This window comes from Cuculus canorus, chromosome 4, assembly GCF_017976375.1.
Source record: "Cuculus canorus isolate bCucCan1 chromosome 4, bCucCan1.pri, whole genome shotgun sequence".
Lineage (NCBI taxonomy): Eukaryota > Metazoa > Chordata > Aves > Cuculiformes > Cuculidae > Cuculus > Cuculus canorus.
The window spans coordinates 48894773-48914290 of record NC_071404.1 but is presented as its reverse complement, the minus strand read 5'-3'; the positions used below and the strand labels follow the sequence as shown (position 1 = coordinate 48914290).

General features: G+C 38.5%; 1 protein-coding gene across 2 annotated transcripts in view; it reads right to left on the bottom strand.

The window, feature by feature from the left end:
• The window catches only part of MMRN1 (multimerin 1), a 47582-nt gene that overhangs the window by 1807 nt on the left and 26257 nt on the right, over positions 1–19518 (bottom strand). The window contains exons 4-7 of one of the 2 annotated variants that reach the window (XM_009567490.2): positions 19144–19242; positions 14573–14746; positions 7270–9249; positions 162–308 (exon numbers count right to left, since the gene is read on the bottom strand). In XM_009567490.2, coding sequence (XP_009565785.2) covers positions 162–308; positions 7270–9249; positions 14573–14746; positions 19144–19242 — 2400 coding nt within the window. The remainder of the gene's footprint in view (positions 1–161; positions 309–7269; positions 9250–14572; positions 14747–19143; positions 19243–19518) is intronic. The other variant, XM_054066121.1, reaches the window with a different exon arrangement.

The window sequence follows — 19518 nt, the reverse complement described above, 5'->3', positions numbered from 1 at the left end:
GAGGATTGATATCTTCAGCACCAAAACACAGGACACTACTACTTGAGATTGCACTCATTAAAGTGAAATGTGAGACATTTGACCAGCAAATGCTCTCTAATTAGGCCCTGAGGCTGAAGACCATGCTGCTAGCATATTGCACTGCTAAATTCTTTACTTACCCACACTCAGAGAATTGTCATTCACCAGCTTCGTACTGCAGTTGACTCCTCCAAAAGGGTGGCGACAAGCACAAATAAAACTCTCTCTGTTGTTGATACAGGTTCCTCCATTCAGGCATGGGGAACTGGCACAAGCCGAATACTGCCCTGTGACAGAGAGGGAGGAAAATCAATAACTTCAATTGCAATGTCATTACAGTGACACTTCCCAAGTTTTCAGTATTTTGTGAAGTCTTTGTCAATTCATAAAGCCTGAGGTATTTCTCCTGAGGTTGAAAGCTTGAAAGACAGTTTCAGATGCTGTCCAGGCTGTTCAGACCCTTCAGACCTTCAGCCTCTCTTTTTGCCTGAACGCAGCATGCCCTCAGCTAGCTTCCAAGATACTCAGAATTACCTGTAGAAGCTGAATTCTGCTTGGTTCAGAGGGACACGTACGTGTAATAAGATGCAAGATATTACAAATCTAACTTCTTTGGAGCACCTCACTCAACAAACATTATGAGAACTATCAAAAGATAGGTATGTCTGAACACCTATGATTGTAAAGTCCAAGAGACTCGTGTCAGCAAAGACCAACTTTTCCATGGTCACTTCTTCCCTCCAGTCTTCCTTAATTTAATGACCTCGCTCTCTGCAATGTAAGTTTAAAGCCAGCAGAGCTTGGCTACAGCCAAGCATTAGGAAATTCTGCTGTTCCCTGCACAAGTGTTTCCATAATAATCTAAGGCATGGTGGTCCTACAGGTTGTCCTCAGGACAGATACAGTCTGGAGGATATTCATTCCTACTGGGATATGGGGAGGGCTGAGAATCCACCTCTCCTTGCCTCAGCCTGACATGGAGACCAGCAGTCCACCCAGTACCAGTTGCTCACTTCCCTCTACCAGCTTCTCACAGAGACAGTGGACTTTCTGTGCTGAGCCCCTCACAGCTGGCTCAGCCTCTTTCTTCCCTTCTCGTATGGTAGCCCTCAGGCACTACAGCAAACTAAGACACAAGTGAAAATTAGACAGTCTGCAATCATGTGATTAAAGAAACATTTTCAATCAGCTAATTAATCTTCACTAAGAATGAGGACGTGCCAAGAGGCTTGGAGCTGACAATACTGCAGGAGCCCTTCAGAAACAAACAGCCAGTCTTGGAAGAGACAATACTGGCATATACAATGTTATTTCCTTCTTTTGGTGAGACAAAAGAAATAGTTATTTTCCTGGTGGTTCAGGAAAATCTGTGCTTTGGGTTCATTCTGCTAGCGCAGGCACAGAAGGCTGCTCTTTTTGGACAAAACTGGTTTATCCTTGGGCATACAAACCCACAGATTTTGTATTGCTGGTGTACAAGTTGGACTGTTTTGTCTATGGCATTACTCATCCAGATGCATCACACTCATTGCAGGGGATTCTGGCTACTGGTGATGAAAGATTTTAAATGTTATCCAAACCACTTCCAGAACTTGTCCTCGTCCATAAATAAGTCCATTCCAGGATATCTACCAAGACACTTGTAAGATTTGTATTGCAAGAAACACAAATTATATCAAACAAGTGGGTTTGCAGATCACTCTGCCTGAGGACGTTCTTGCCTCTCTTCCTGACTGTGTATGAGCCGGCCAGATCATGTCCAGCCAATAGGGAGAAATCTACCAGTCCAGTGAGTGCTGCTGAGCTCTGAGACAGTAACTACTGAGTGTAATTGTAACACTGGCATGTGTTGTCATAGCAGTTTGGGGTGAAGAATATTCAGGCCAAATTAAAAATTAAATTTTGCGATGAAAAATTCTGAACACAACGCATTCCCAAACCATGCAGTTTTTCTTTTTCTTGCTTTGGTTAAATAAACATAATATGTTTTAGAAAATTAACCTTTTCTTTGCCAGGAACTACTAGCAGAGCTCTGGAAAGAGAATTCCATACAGTCCTTTGAAGGCATATCTAGATTGGTAGGTGGGAACTGCAAAAGCCTTTCGTAGAAAGGTCTACTTATTGCCAAGGAAATGTTAAACATGATCTTCACATAGACATCTCAGTAATGCCCATGATTATCTTCAGATTACCATCAAACATTTCACAGACTGCTGCATTGAGGCCAACTATTTCCATGAGAAATTTTAGTTCAGTGAGCAGAATGCTAAAGCACGTTGTACGGTGCCACTTGGATTTGCACTGATGGAGCATATGGACTTAAAAACACAACTATAATTCTTTTCACAGAAAATAATGTCCATCCCATAATGCCTGAAATACAGCAATTTACGACTGTCATGACTAGGGTCACAGCAACTGAACATGAAGAAATAATGGTTTTCTTCTCAGATAATAGTTTTGCTGCCCACTTAATTGAAGTTATTTTTCACTCATATTTTCCAAGCATCTACAACATTTCACTCATATTTAGCGGCAACAACATATTTACCAAGTAGGAAATCAGAAAAGGAAGGAAAACAGCTGATTGTGCTGACTGTATCATATTCCCAAAATACAAAACCTTTGTGTAAGGACACAGCAGACTCTCTGTTAATTGGTCTCTGCTTTTCATAAACAAGAAGTAAGTCCAAGAAACAGGAAAAAAGATCACAAAAAGGAAACAATAATGAGATTGAGACTAGTGCTTTAACAGTCTGCTGAGAGGTGATTTTGCCTGAACTTAACCTTGGAGTTAAATCAAATTCAGAGACAGCTTTACATACAATAAATAAACCCTCCAGCCACAGCATTGCTTCACAGCAGCTGGGGAGTCTGCTCCACTGGCTAAAACTAGGAGAAGCTGTGAAGAGTTTGAAACAAGTTAGGATTGTCAGGCTAAGAGCCAAATGCCCTAGATCTCCACTGAGCAGGTAATCTCTGTGTAACTTCCATGTGGTCTTACAATAGTATGGATTTGCTGTCATTTCTGGGTGAGGTTGCCCCTCTGCCCAGTATTTTCTTTTTCTTTTTCCTTGCTGAAGGGCTTCCTGCGTTCCTAGGTCTGTTTTCTCTGGTAGGGATAAAGATGCCAAGAGGTTCAGATTAGGAAAGGATTCCTACTATAGTACATATCCTACTTTTAATTAATCTTTCACAACTTAATAGTGTAGACGAGTAAAAGAGAGACTCCATAAATTAAATTAAAAACTTAAATTGCAGCTATTAATAGCAGAGTATAAACTGAATGCAGTTTCTATTTACAATCAGTATGGTAGCATTGAAGAGAGCCAGTTAATGCTGAGTCTTGCTACTCTTCCGGAGGGCAAGCAGCCAGAAGCTCTTTTGGGAAATAGACTTCTAATGCTGTACAAACAAATCTTCAAGCAAATAATGAAGCTCTGTCAGTATCTACTCGGGTGTTGTTTAGAAGGAAATCAAATACTTGGCAGTTTAAGGGTCTCCTTATGGAAAGAAGTGACTCCAGGGGTTCAATTTGGGAATGTCTGAACAGGAAGTAACTTACCAAAATTTTCTCAATATTTAGTTGTCAGTAACTCTCCTTTGGGAAGCCCTAGGAGACTAAAAGAGACTGGGAATCTACTAAACCACTCTGCTTGCATAGGGTCAGAGTGGTTGTCAGTCTACAATTATTAATCACCTTTAGATTAGCCCTTTCAGCCTGGCAGTGGTAAGAGAAATAAGCATCCTCAGCAGCCTAGATATGAGGAGTGCCACGGCACACTGGGAGAGGGGCAGCCCCATCTGGGCCAAGGGCCAGGAACTGAGGGTGAGAGCAGGACTAGTGTCTCACCAGGAGAGGTGACAAGAGCAGCATGGCAGGTTGTTCACGAAAACCTGGGTTTTCATAGCCCAGCACAACTCAAAAAGCCTGGGATTTTGGCTTGAACTGAAACAAGCATTCCAGGCCTGTGGGCAGGGGCTAGGTCAGGATGCTCAGGGCAGGTAAGGCTACCAGCGCATCAGGTTCTGATGGGGAATTTGGGTATAAATGCTATTTAAGGCAGTGCAAAAAAGAAGCACAAAGACTAACCTGCAGTGATCTTGGGTAAAAAGCAAGGAGAGGAGGTGCCGGAGCTGTGGTCTCCAGTTTTGGGTAAGGGCAGATTGTTAAGATTCATCTGATCTACTTGAACTCTGACAACTCTGCTTCTCTGTTAAGTAGAGGTATCTAATACTTCCAGTGTGATGATTTCAGGATAACTAAATTTAAAACAACACCACAGTCTCTCCTGCTTATTAGTCTAAACAGTAAATACACAAACCTGAAGTATATTTCATCAAACTCAACTAAAATAACCATCAAACTTGTGCAAATAAAATGCAAGATGCAAAACATTTAAGTAGGTTCATTTCACTGCAGGTTTGAATGATAAAGCAACAAAGGAGGCTTGCATTTCTGTGAGGAGTCAGAAATCACATGGAAACAGAATCAGAAATAAGACACAGAAAATGAGAACGAAAAGAAGTTATCACTTACACATGGATGCACTATTTTATATACATAAATATAAAACAGCTGCACACATTCACAGTTATTCATGTTCTTGGAAGGGTGGCATACTCTGAACAAAACAAACCCACAACTAACACAAGACAGGCAACAAGAAAATGCATTCGCCTTCAAAAAGCACAGCCACCTCTAGGTTCTCTAACAGCACTAAATGGCAATGGGAAAATGGGAACTGAGCTAAGCTGCTCTCCTGCTGCATCACAGTATTCTGCAGTAGAACAGTGCATTGGAAAGTCAGACTAGACATAATCCATAACGAAGACTAATAAAGTGTTTACTCTCTATTTTTGCTTTAAAGGCTGTCACGTCCCCTATGTTAGCTACTTGAAGCTGTCTTAAGACCACCGCTTTTTATTCAGCCCAGGTTGCCAGTACAGTTAATACCACGTAAAGTGTTAGATTTTTCATCCCTCATACAAGTATTGCAGCCCTGGCTGACATAAATCTTCTTTTGTTGATACCACAATGCGCAAATTTCCAAACTGTAAGTCCCCGCATAAATAATGCAAAGCCACATTGTTTCAATGACTACTGAGGAAAGTATTATCTCAAGGCCAAATCCTGAAACCATTGAAGCCAATGAAAATCCCAGGCTGTTAGAGTAGGATCAAATATTGAACATATTGGAATCAATGCAAATTGTTACTCATGTCTTTGTAGAATTTTATTCTAATCTTTTTTTAATTGAAAAAGATGATCCAAGCTTGAATACATTTTATGATTAGCCAATCATGCCTTAGGATTTCTTCTAGAAACTTCAGCACATATATCTGGATGTTCTTCCAGAACTCGGAGAGAAAAAGATTTCCTGGAGAATTAAAAGCAACCCAGGCAGAAAATGATAGTTGTTACTTCTTTATCTTATACAAATACAACGTATTACTTTACTGGGCTTGAAATATCATTGAGTGCAAAAGCTCATTACTGATGTAAGTCTGCATAAACATCGTTATGTAGAAACCTTGCTTAAAACTATGGGGTTTTTTAACATTTGCAAAGATCTGCACTTTCTGTAAGAGTGTGCATATATCTAACAATTATCAAGCAAGCTATTTGTTAAAATTCAGCATGAGATAAATAATAAATAGGAAAGACAATTAATTAATGGGGTATGAAAAACAGAGCAGGTGGCAGTTTGCTGTGCTCTAGGCAGGTAGTCCTGCTAACATTTTCCAATAAAGTAGAAGGCTCAGGAAGGATCAAAGGCATCCTGTCTCATTTTCCTTAGTTTTAATTTTAAACATGGACTACCTGAACGGTGAAATGTGCAGTGGCAGGAACAGGCAAACCCAGAAATTACTGAGAAAGAATTGCCATTTTTAATATCAAAACATCGAATTACTGTCCAGTAAGAATTTGGCAAATCTCAGTGCATTCTTAGGTGTGACTGCCTGTTGGAATAGTTGTGTGTCCTCTCTAACGGAAAAGACACCTAAGGACTAAAATCCTTCAGTTGGAATGGCTCTTCACAGAAGCCAATCTATTCATGGGATTGAGGCTTTAGAAAGAGTCCTTTCCAATGACTAATGAAAAGTGCTGTACCAAGGACAGGAGAAGACAAAGAAGGAGTGGTTGGAAAGAGAGGAAAGAAGTGTGGAGAGGGAGAGGTAAAGGGAGACTGACCTGCAGATTTAGCACATGAACAAGAGTGGTAGCTCTTATTACCCCAACACCTCCTCACAAAAAGGACTAAATATAATTTTGTAAATCTTCATAAGTTTGAGAATGCTTTACAGAAAATAATTAAGTCCAGGTACATCTATCAGACGTCCAGGAACCTGTCTCACTTATTTTAATGTGAATTAATGTCCTTTGAGGATTTTTAGGCACTTAACCACTCTTCATTTTCTGTATTTTCTCAAAAAATGGTATTTCTATATAACACTACCTTGAGCTATTGATTTTCACTCAGGTCTGATTCCAAGAGACATAATTCAGAGACTGTATTTCTGTGAATTCATACACATAAATTCATGTCATATGACAACATTTGAATTTAAGTTCAGTAAAGAATCCCACTCAAAATGTCATTTTTAAGAATGGCAGCTCCTATTCAGCTGAGCTGTTCTCCAGATGGACTTGAGTCAAGCCTACTTTATTGGCTGGGCTCCTGATCCTGCAAGTACACACTGTTGTAATTGTAACTGCACTAATAATCTCAATGAAGTACTGAAAGTGCTGGCAAAAGCCTCATTGCAGTCATTTGCTGTATTCATTTTCTTCAGGTTTTTGATACTTTTCATCTCCACTGACACTGGAAAGTACTGATGCAACTCCAGATTTCTCTCCCAGTTTGTATGTTTTCTTCTCCAAAATTGCTAATTGAGATGCAGATGCAAAATTATTGCAGTTTAAATTTTCTCTAAACTATCAGTTATGTTTGAAAGGTCATGGTCTCAGCCAAGTGTGTGTGCATGCACACACATCTTAAACTGATGAGATGTGAATTTATTAAGGAAAATTAAATGGAGCTTCTTGAAACCTTAGTGCAGAGTCTCCTCAAAAGAAAAATAAATTCTCTAGAAAGCAAGAGCAGATAGTAATCTCAAGTTCCCTTGAAACACTCTTCATGGCAGTCTTTGGACTTTTTCTTCATCCTTAGACAAGTTCTGCCACATCAGTTCATCACAATGGTTACTAAAGACCCTAATTTTTAATAGAATAAAATATGTTACCTGGATCTATAGTATTATCTGCGTTTCTCTGACTTCGGCTTGCCAGGTTCATGGTGACATTTGCTGCTCCTTTTTTCACTGGGGCTGGTTTCTTTATAACTGGTTTCACCTGCTTCTGAAATTTGGTGAAGTTGTTCATGGCACTTGCCACCGATATGTCAACGTGCTGGGTTAAATTTGTCAAGATAGTTCCTGCTTTTACTTCAAGCACAGATTCAATGAGCTCTTTGAAGCCTCTTTGCAGCAGGGGGACATCTGAATGAGCAAGTTTAATTAGCACAGGTATACTCGCATTCAGTTTTTGGATGCTGTGATTGGTACCCTGACACAACCCCCAGGCCTCATAAGCAGTTTTGTTCAGAAGTGGAATAGTGTTTGAGAAGCGGATTGACTTTGCTTCCAGGGCCCTGATCCTGGAACTCAGTGTCTGGAGCTGAAGTGAGACCGCTTGTTCTTTCTCTGAGGAGACAGCTTTGGTATTTTTCAGTGAGACACAGTTGTTTGCCAAAAACTTGGAAATTTTTGACTCTACATTCAGAAGGCGAATCTCATGGTCCTTTGATTTCTCCATAGAATCAAACAGTTTTTCCTCCACGCGGCTAACATCTTCTTGTTGATTGTCCACTTTTGACGATGTTTCATTTAAAATATAGAAAAATCTTCTGAAATTGTGCAGGATAATTTTGTCAGACTCTTCATATGGAAGATCAGAAAGGGATGGAGCCACTTTTGAAGTGTATTCATATTTCTCACCAACCAGCAGCATCTGGAGGGATTCATTCAACTGTTGGAACTGAGGAAGGAAAGCTAGGAGGCTGTCCAGCTTCTCAGCTCTGCCACAGCAGACTTCAGTCTCATTTCTTAGAGCATGCAGTGTGTCTTTCAGTACGTAGTTATCTTGGATAGAATCAATAGCATTGTTTATTACTATCATGGTCTTGTTTAATCCATCTTCTATTTCCACAGAGCATTCATTAATACGATTCTCAAACAGTTCCTGATAAGCCTGAGATTCATTTATAAGTCCTTCTTGAGTTTTGGAAAGCTCCTTAATTGCAGAACTCATTCTGTTAATGACAGTCGTGAGGTTTTTAATCTTCTCATTAATCGCTTCAGCTTGGATTTGTTGTTCATACTCTGAAGTCAGACTGAAAGGTACTCCTTGTTCAATCAAGGGCTGCAGGATCTCCATATCGTAGCACAAATCATTAATTTGCTCATTCATTTTGTCCATTTTATTGTCCAATGGAAGGACTAGGTCAGAGAGACTTTTGTTTAGGGCAAGCACATTTTCTTGGGTTGCTGCCAGCTGTGTTTGGAAATTTCTTTTACTCTCTGACAACATGTCATCGCAGACTCTCAGAACAGAGTCTCTGTGAATCTCCAGTGCAAAACTGAGATTGCTGATCTTGCTATCTTGGACTCTTAAGTCATCATAGATCTGCAGCACCATCATGCCTTGCTTCTTTATTTTCTCATGCAGCATGAACGTGTACTCTGTAACATTGTACTCTGTGACTTTATCTGCTGAAGGGATATCTTGGCTTGAAGACTGTTCAGCTGATAACAGTTGTTCATGAGCATCTTTAATTTCTGTAAGAGTCCTATTTAAAGATTCATAATAAATGACACTTCTTGACTGTTGATGCCCCAAGTTGTCTTCCAAAGATTTCTGCTTTTCCTGTAAAGCTTTCATAGGTCTGTCACAAGTAAGAGTCATTTCCTCTTTCATCTGCAACATATGACTCTTTAGCTCCAGAATGTCAAGCTTTGTTGGCTGAGTGTCTTTCTCCTGGGCAAATTTTTGTTGGGTTTCATTCAGGTACTTGGCTAATTCTTTTGTGTTTTCAAGATCATCTGACAAAGTAGACACAGTCTTGAAAATTTGAGCCATGCTTTCTTGCATTTCACCTTGAAATACTTTTAACTGCTCTCTAACAATGTCTTTGACTACCTCATTAATACTTCTTGACTTCAGACCTTTGGGAAAAAAAAGGAGAAATATGGAAATAATCAAACCAATTGTGTTAGCAACATCTAAGTTTTTCCACAACGTGAGAAAATACAGTGCTGTGCAGAAGTGAAAAACACACATCCCCACCCCAATTTACTCACCCATACAGCAAAATTTATAGCTTAGGGATGTAGAGGATAGCTAATAGTGTTTGAAGACTCGTCCCTGTTTCTACTGAAATCAATAAGAGTTTTGCTGTTATTTTGAAAGGGCAAACTCAGACTCTACATATGTGGTATTAACTTTGATCTCCTAGGTTAGCTGTTTCTGAGCACTGAAATGAGGACAGTTATGTGCTTTTCCAGCTTGCTTTTAAGAAAATGATGTCCTTTCTCCACCGGGAAAGTTATGAAAAAACACCTGCTTTATCATCACTATGGTCAAGAAGTGACAGCATAGATTATTTCCTTCCTATTGTACTGTATGTGGTAATAATACAACACACTATAGTGAGAAAGAAGCAAAATAAAAAGAATAACCTTATTGAATATCTGAAGTCAATAACACAACAACTGCTGCGAAAGGCAGACATTTCAAAGACACAAACCTTTAGTAAATCTTCCGTACTACAACTCTCTAAATAGGTCCTAGGAACACTGATTCTTAAAAGCACCAGACACAGGTGAATGTGTGGGAATTCTCCTGTGAATAACATAAAAATTCATCTGCCATATAGACTCAGATGGGTTAAGATAGTCATAAAACAGTGTTCATCAGGAGTGCTGCATAACATATTTGATTTAATTAGGGCAGTAGTTCTGCTGTGGTGAGATTAGAAGGATTTTTAAACATATTTTCCAAAGGCAGCCTCTATGTCCAGCTAAAACAGTGAAGCATTCTTTGCACTTTTTTGCTAAACACTATGAACAAGTGTGATATAATTATTAAACCCTTGAACTTCTACAACACTTTGATGACCTTCGGTTCTCTGATTACAACTGTATTGATAAAGGAAGAAACTCTCTGTTGCTTTCCTTTGTTTTCCTTTCAATTACTTCTCTAGCTTGAATTTTGTTGTTTCATTTCTAAGCGAGCAAGGCACATTCTGAAGCCTTATTGGAGAATGTACTTATTGGAAACTACATTCTCAACAAGAGCAGTAAGATAGCAGGAAACCAAACCTACGAAACCCAATGCAACTTTTTTTACGAACTATAAATGAGTCTCAGTCTTCATTATGTCAGGTAAAATGGACAGTAAACACCCCTGACACTTAGGGGAGAAATATGCCACTTGTTCAGATAGTGGTTTTTTTTCAAGGCAGGATATAACAGGCAAGTACAATGTGCTAGCCTAGAAAAAAGCCACCTCAGAAACACAGCACGACGTTTCCTAAGCAATAAACTGAGTTACTGTCAACCACGATAACAGATGTAACAGCAATTTTTTGACGAAGTATAAAAAACAACAAAGGGATAACACTGAGATTGCCTTTATTACTTTACTTTTTACTACTTGAACAGCAAGTAAATGACTAGGCAGTTGTATACACATGAAAGTTCACATGAATGTGCACCCTGACGCACAGAGCTTTGTCAGTGAACTTCAGTGAAAGAAAAACAGTAAAATAAGGTACCTGAGAATAAGGTTTTCCTGGCTGCTGAAAGGAAGAACCAAGATACGAATGCAGAGTAAAATAACTGACATGTAGAGAAACCATTGTAACTGATAATGTGGTCAGATTATTTTACGATGTTGAAAAATGTTCTGTGCTTTAAAAGGCATAATGACCTGTGAAGATAAGTTTAATGGCCATGGAAAGAAATAAGGTTGCTCTACATATTTTGTAAGGAATTAATTACATTTCTTCACCTAAGCAACAAATCTTGATAACAGATCAGTTGATATCAGGTTGGTGGAACCTGATAAAACAGATAGCCTTGGGTTTCTCTTCTTACCTGCTGTCTAGGACAGGCAGGTGCTTGATAAGCAAGTGCTGTTGCAAAACTCAGCAAAGGCTCTAGGAGCACGTTTCTCCCCAGAAAGACTAGACCTAAACCTGTGTTGTAGATGACAACTGGGCATATTCTTAAGCCTGAACTGAGAATACACATGAGGACACACATGGATGTAACTCAATTTCTCTGTTGCTCATTTTGGAATAGAAAGGTCCAAACTACCTGTGAATATTAAAGATCTCTTGTACTTTTTATGAGACTATAAATTTTAGGTTTAACTCCTTAGCTGAAATCTAACGTGTGTAATTACTTTGTGTCAACATATATTCCCTCTGTAGTTTCATTTATTTGAAGAATAATTGCAAAATAAATGTAGGTACACAGGAGACTGAGTTAAGGCTACGTATTGAGCTGTAAATGGCATTTCTGACTTGGAAGTGATTAACGGTCCATTGTTGAGCTCATTTTTAAGGGAGTGTACTTTTTAATAATGAAGAGGAAAGGAGTCTATAAAAAGTCTTGACGTGGAGTGAAAGCAGGAAGAAAGAACAGCAGTTTATTAACTTTAAATGGAGAAGACTTTTCTAAGTAAAAAGTAGAAACAGTCGCTTGAGGACTGAAAAAAATTTGCAAAATCCACAACAAGTTTCAGTATTCAAATTAGAGGGGCATATCAGTTACTTCAGTGAGCGTTGCCCTGTTTCAACAGATGACAGTTTTGTCGGACCAAAGACTATTTACAGATGAAACCAAGATACAAAGACTTTGTAAACAGTATTGAATCGTTTTCAACAGAAAGAGACCTCACTCCCAACAAACCCCAGTACAAAGCTGAGTAGCCAATAGAATTTCTGTGATAAGAAAAAAGTAAATTAATTATCATTAATGATTAATGATGATCTAAGGACTTTGGCACTATAGAAAGAGATGAAAAAGTAGGGGGTGAAGAGAGAAGTCCAAATAGCATGAAGCAACTACAGAAAACTGATCTTTGAAAGCATGTTTCTTCAGGATGGTAGTGATAGTGCAGAATGCTGAGGTGAGTTTCTATAAGTAACCTTTAGCAAATCTGCAGTGTCTACGCTGCACATCTGTACCAAGTTAAAGGACAGCATGGAAACTCCTTCCAGCTCCTCCTGCCTCTAGGATGCTCTTTGCCCACTTGGAGTATGACTGATAGATATTCCCTGTACAGAAACTGCAGTTGCCCTTTGACGTTATGCATACAAGCCAACAGAAACCTTGTTCTCTCTGCTCAGCTCCTTTCATTCCTGCTGTCTACCTATGTACAAGCCAAGAACAACCTGTATTGGAGTGCCCACATTAAGGTCAAGGAAAGTAGTTGACAGCAACATTTTCATTAGAGTTACTTGAGTAAGAGACAAATTGACATAAATCAAAAAGGGGCCAGCAAATGGAGATTTAGTCTAAGCAGGTAAAATATAGAGCACTGCAAGTAAAACCAATAAAGGCTCAAAACACATTTGCAGAGAAGTGTGAAATAATGGAGTTTTTTCCTACCGCACATTTTAATTGGGTCTTGGGCCCTTAAATATAGATAGGGAATGGAGCAGCCAGACAATAGGATGCAGCAAAAAGATCTCTTGGAATACCGTGAAAATGACAGCTAGAATGAGTGGAATATAAAAAACAATGAAGGGAAAACAGAAGGGAAATGGGAAATATTCGAAGACAAATTAACTGCGTGCCCAAGGGTCAAGAATACCATCCAGCAATATGTGGAGAGGTTAAAACAGGTCACTGAGCGAGAGATGGGATAAACTTGATCCAGACAGCCATCTAGCATGTGACATGAGCAACTCAGGAGACAGAGGAAGACTGAAACTACAAGAAAAGGGACCACATTCAGTAAATTCAAGGGAGATACAAAAGCATGTATTGTTTCATTTAGTTTTATCTCAATTTAAGGATCTCTAGTTCTCATATTCTATTTTTAAACAACAGAAAAGTCCTTTGAATTCTAAAACATTATCATCATTTAGCCTTAGCTGGCAGCTAAACAGCACACAGCCGTCCTCATCTTCCAGTGGGATGGGGAAGAGAATCAGAAAAGAAAAGGAATTGGTTGAGATAAAGACAGTTTTTCTCTTGGGTTGAGATAAATACAGTTTTAACAGAACAATTAAAGGACAGATGATAATTATTATGATAATGATAAATGATAAAAAAATACAACTGCCACTGCCCAATGATTAACCTGTCCCAACCAGTGATTCCAGAGAGCGTGGTGACAGGCATCGAGTGCAGAGATCATAGCTAGTGCAGAGATCACAGCAAGGAGAACACTGGACACAGAACCTAGATTGCCTACCCGCATCCCAGCCAAATTCCCATTTTTATACTGAGCATGATGTTGAGTCATGGAATATTCCATTGGCCAGTTTGGGTTAGGTGTCCTGGCTGCACACTAATAAAGCACGGGAAAATGAAAAATCCTTGATTTCTTAACAGCAACTGAAAAAAATCAATGTATTTTGTTATACTAAAGTTTATAAAGCAGCAGCTACTTGGAAGAAAATTAATTCTGTCTTAGCCAAGCATAAACATTACCTAGCAACAACTAAAACAATATGTGTTATGAACATTATTCTCACACTAAATCCAAAATACCGCAGCCACTAGAAGAAAATTAACTCTATCCCAGCCAAAAGCAGGACAAGTGTATAACACAAACAGTTTGGGGGAAAAATCTTGAAAAAATGAGAAATACATTGCACATCAAGGAGGTGAAAGCTTCAGTCCCAATATTTGTTAAGCACCACTTGTATGCGGATAACAAACAGATTTTGCTGAAGGAGTCACAAAGAATGGATGTATAATTCTGCTGGCAAAGGTCTGCCCAATATCCTGATCCCTGGCTGTGTCTTTCTCATCTACCAAATATGAGTACAGATGTTTATCAAAAGTAGCCTAATATGATCAGAGGCAAATTATTCAGCAGGCTGTTTGCCATGCTATAAACACAACAGCCACAGAATTTCTTATACATTTTCCCATACGTATGTGAATTATGTATTAAAGAACATTACTTAGACTTGGTAGCAAAGCAAATACTATGTCAGTTGTCAGGTAGCAAAAAAGGAGATAAGAATATCTGTAGAAGCCCTCAGTAAATGGAAATGCCTTGATAGTGGCTTAAGTTACAATGTAGATGATGTAGTACCCAAAAAGGTAAATTTTTTGTCACTATAAAAGACACGATAACAAATGCTGAAATAAACAAATCCCTCTATTATGAACTGAAATTAAAAAAGCATTCTCCTATAAATGTTGAGTAATAGAATAAGACAGTCTAGGAATGCTTTTAGCATTTATTTTTTTTCTGGCATCTTTAATTGGGTGAATGATTGCATTAATTTCTTTTTCTTACCTTTTAGAAAAGACTGGAAGTCTCTGTCTTTGTTTTCATTGATTTTGCCTTCCAGAGAAGAAAGCATCTTGTTCACATCATTTACTGCAGCAGCAATACTCTCAACCTTTTTCTGTAGAGTAGTCAGTTTCATCTCCTGACTGCTAATCTTCTTGTTAATTTTTTCTGTAAGTGCTTGGTCAGAGAACAAAATAAGAAAAAAAAAAAAAAAAGGTAATGTTAAAACTACTTGTGTGGGGGGAAAGATGGTGTAATTGACTTGAGAGACATTAGCTGGAAGTGGGGTGAGAGTTTCTGAATTTTTAGTCTTGAGTGAATCATCTTAATTTTTGTCATGTATCATGTATTAGAGACATTCAACAGCAGAGCAGTAACTAATTACTGAAGCATCTGTAGCCATTATAAAGTATTTGTAATTCTACAAGAGTATTCTGAATGGTTAGCATATTTCAATCAGCATAACGCCATTCTTCCTCCATTGAGCACCCTACAGGGTATTCAGTTAGCTCTCATTTAGTCTACCTCTTTTAATACAATCACAAACGCATTGATTTTTTTCCTTACCATTTATAACATAACTTCAAGAATTTCAGGGCTTGTGTCTGAAGGAATAGATCATCTTTTCAGTGTTGGGGTCAAGATAAAGACTTGTTCAACACAGCAGCGAAGCAGAAAAACAGCTAACAGATAAATGACTTTGGAATAATCATTAGTCTGTCCTTAAGAAAAGATACCCAACCTGTGAAATCAAGTTTATTTTAAAACCTGCCCAACTCATTCATGGCATTTGTAGTCTCTTCAGTATAAAAAGGCCTAGCTGGATGCTTTTAAGATACTTAGTGGTGAAGAAGCCCTTGGTCTTGCAAATTAAGACTCCAGATGACTTCAGTTAGCCCTCTTGAGTTTCACAGCTGACAGAATAAGACTTAGTTGAGGATTTTCAGAAGAGGCTGGTAAAATTAATTGTTCTAATACCTGTAAACAAAGGTATAAAGTCTCTTCAGTTCCTTCAACAACTCAGCCTAAACAGCCTATCCTAAATACATGATATACCTTACATGATTGAGGCCATCCTATTTCTTAATAAACTGCTACACAAGAGATTCTTTAGAAGTACATACAAATATTCATCAGTGTAAATTCACAATATTACTATTGATCGTATGCACTTTTCATTATGGCACCGGTGTCTATTCCCATGGCAGTAAACAGTTATAGTCCAAAATCATGTAGAAGCACAGGGCCCTAAAGATTACAAGAACAAAAAAGCAAGTTATACATAAAAGGGCATATTCTTCTGATTAGACTTTATTCTTCAAAATTCTAGTGTGTGAAAAACTAAACGTATCATATCTAATTCAACAGAATTTGGAAAAATCTAGAAAGTCATTAAATGCTCCCTTTCAGCACAAATGAAGTGTGCCAACACCCATGAGAATACTCTCCTGTAGAGGCATGTTAGTCATAAAATTCATAATCGGTAGAGCCTGGAGAATAAGTCTGGCTGGTTTAGGTTAGGATGTTAGCCTCTCCATCTGTTTATTTTGCCCATGGTGTCTACTAACACAGACATAAAATTGTGTTTATAACTCAGCCTCCTAGTTTAGAGTCTGGCAATTCTCCCCAACAGCACTGTGGAGACAAGCCATTGACAGATCTTCTGAATACTCTTCATCATACTACTTTTTGACAGACAGACAGTCTGGATAATTCTGCTCCTGTTGAATTGCAACAATGAGAAAGTGATTTGAATTCATTACTGCCTCATGCATAGTCACCCAAAATAATGACTAACCTGCAGGGTGCAAAGCTTTCTTCATTTTCATTTCTGTCAGTTCCTGCTGAAGGGGGAAGACAAGCTGCATAGATGAACCTGAATCTGGAGTTTTTAAGTGGTACGGCTGCACAGTGGCAGCTGGAAACAGAATCTGGCTTGTAGTGTCCTGGCAGCTGCTGATGGAATATCAGACCAGGGCAGTCAGTTCTGGCCCCAGGTCACATTTGCAAGGTTGGCAGTCAGAAAAGGTATCTCTCCTTCTAAAGTGACCACATTTTTTTAATGGCTGAAAAGCCATTAACATTGAGCTGTGAGATTCAAATTTCAGAGCTATTTTTCAGAGCAGAATTCCTACTAAGAGAAGTGGCATGTTTTAATGATCTGTTGATCGAGCTTAGTTTATCATATGGGTCCTGTCTGCTTTACTAAACAACATCCTCCTCTCTCCAGCACCGGAAAACTTGGTTGTTCACACAACATCACTGAAGGGCAACAGCCTTCTAACTCCCATTTGAAAATACTTTTCTACATCTCCATATCAGATTCAGTCTCTCCCTCTCCAGATTATGCTTTCTAATTTTTCTATTTGTCTATCATGATTAAAAGTAAAACACATGTGAACACAAGCACATACTTGTGTGCTTTCTCTGTAAAACCCTGTGGCAGTTTAAATTCTGTTCTCCCAACATGCATGAATATCCCAGCACCAGAGGAGTCTATTAACAACTGCAATACACAGACCTGATTTTATAATCTGTGTTATTTTCACATACGTTTTCAGATACAGGCCAACTGTGTGAACAACACCAGAGTGTGTAACAGCTGATGATTATACAAAAAGCCAGTGTAGACATCCATAATCGAAACACTGACAGATTCAAAAGAAAAGAAAGGTAGTAAGAAAGTTTAAGGAACACATCTCTTTCACAGTCTTTCAAATCTTGTTCATCTTCTGGCTTCTCGTAATGTCAAGTACAAGCTCATTTGACAGTATGTAGATAACACTACCTAGTAACTTGCATACAATTTGACACCAAATAGTTACTCAACAAATGCATTCTCACTCACTGCTGGGGAGTATATCACAAACAGAGAATAATTTTTTTCAAACAACCTCCTTATTCAAATATGTTTCATGTATGTCTTTTGTTGTTATTTAAATACGATATGATATGTGATTGTTGGCAGGTCTGTTGAGTACACAGATTTTCTAAATAATTCTGCATTACCAACATCTCTATAACTTCAAAGGGATATACACCTTCAGGTGGTACAGACTGTAATGTAGTATAGTCTGTCAACTACTTTAATACCTCTAAATCATGAATACCTTTTCATTTTTATTTATAATGAACACTTAATATTTCAATTAATGGTTAATTAGCAAGGTCTGATAAAACATGATTGTTTCTGCTCCAAGTTTAGTGAGTGTATTCATGTATTCATGCCTGGCATGAATAAAATTCTGTTCCCATGAATACTTATACAGACAAATATGAAATTAATTTTCTGGGACCTTTGTGCAGGTAAACTTAACTGAAGTCATATAGATGGTACATAAATCTAAAGGGAAGAGCACACCCAACAATTATAGAGACAAAGAGATGGAGAAGCTTTTCCTGTAGCAGTCACCTAAGGTAACTTCTCAGTGTAGATCAATATTTGAATAAAAACATTATTGTTACTAACTAGCTCCTACAATGTCTGTATGAACCCTTGCAAGAAAACACTGACATTATGTTCAAAAACCATACAGTCTAGATAGGCTGAAGTAAACACAGTAGTGAGAACATAAATATTGTAATAAGAAACAGTCTCAAACATCTGTGGTGTAAAGCTGTAAATTGTCCTTGTGCTGCTTAGTTATTTGATCATCCCATATGGAATCACAGAATTGGTTGGAAAAGACCTTTGAGATCATTGAGTCCAACCGTACCTGTTCACTACTGAACCATATCCCTGAGTACTTCCTCTCTTTGTCTTCCAAATACCTCCAGAGATAGTGACTCAACCACCTCTCTGGGCGGCTTGTTCCAGTGCCCAATAATGCTTTTGGTGAAGAAATTTTTCCTGATGTCCAATCTGAACCTCCCCTGGTGCAAGTTGAGTCCTTTTCCTCCTGTTCTATTACCTATCGCTTGAAAGAAGAGACCAACATCTACCTCTCTACAACCTCCTTTCAGGTAGCTGTAGATAGTGACAAGGTCTCCCCTCAGCCTCCTTTTCTCTAGGCTAAATGACTCCAGTCCCCTCAGCTGCTCCTCGTAAGACTTGTTCTCCAGCCTCTTCAAAGAGCTTACAAAACACCTAAGCTGTTCTTGCTAAAGTTTGAAGCATCACTGTGTTGATTTTGAATAAAGCACCATTTTTTATAAGAAAATCTACAATAATAAACATCACTACATTTTCTTGTATGAGGAATACTGACCTGTATTACTCCTGGATTTGGGTTTGGGTTTTTTTGGCTGTATTGGGTTTGGTTGGATTTTTTTTAAGTTTTTCTGTTAATTCATCTAGTTCACTCAGCAATATAATAGTTTAACCATTTCTATGCAGAATGAATTTCCCGAGTTTAGTTTAGTCACAAGACACTGTAAATGCTAAGCTCCTGGTACCTTTAAATTCAGTTTCTTCTGCCTGTCTTCATCAAAGAAGCGTACCACTGAACCGTGATTGCTAGAAATTCCAACTGTTCATCCAGGTCACTTCAGAAGACAGAGATTTTCCTCAATTTGTTTTTGCAGTCACATGGACTGTGATTGGGCTAGAGGTGACAGTAATTGTAACAGCTGACCTGGCCCACTGGGGTCCTGAGATGCTCCTGGTGTCCTCTCACTGAGAGTTCTGCTGCTTTCAGCCTGGCTGCTGTGTATAAGTAACTGTTGTTCTTGAGCTAAAAGAGGGAGGAAAAGGAAAAGATGCAAGTGAAACACTGGACATGACAATCAGAATTCCACAAAAGCTGCTTTCTCTCTCTGTTCTATAGTAACTTTACCAAAGCCTAATCATCTCAAGTTATTTTTGTCATCTGCTTAGTCTAACTATAACATAGAGTGGGATCATATTGATGAAGATTTACAAATTGCTTCCTGAAACTGGAAGGGTTTGATGTTAATACTATAATGTCAAAATCTTCCCTAGAATGAATGGAATCTTGAAAACTCCGGGG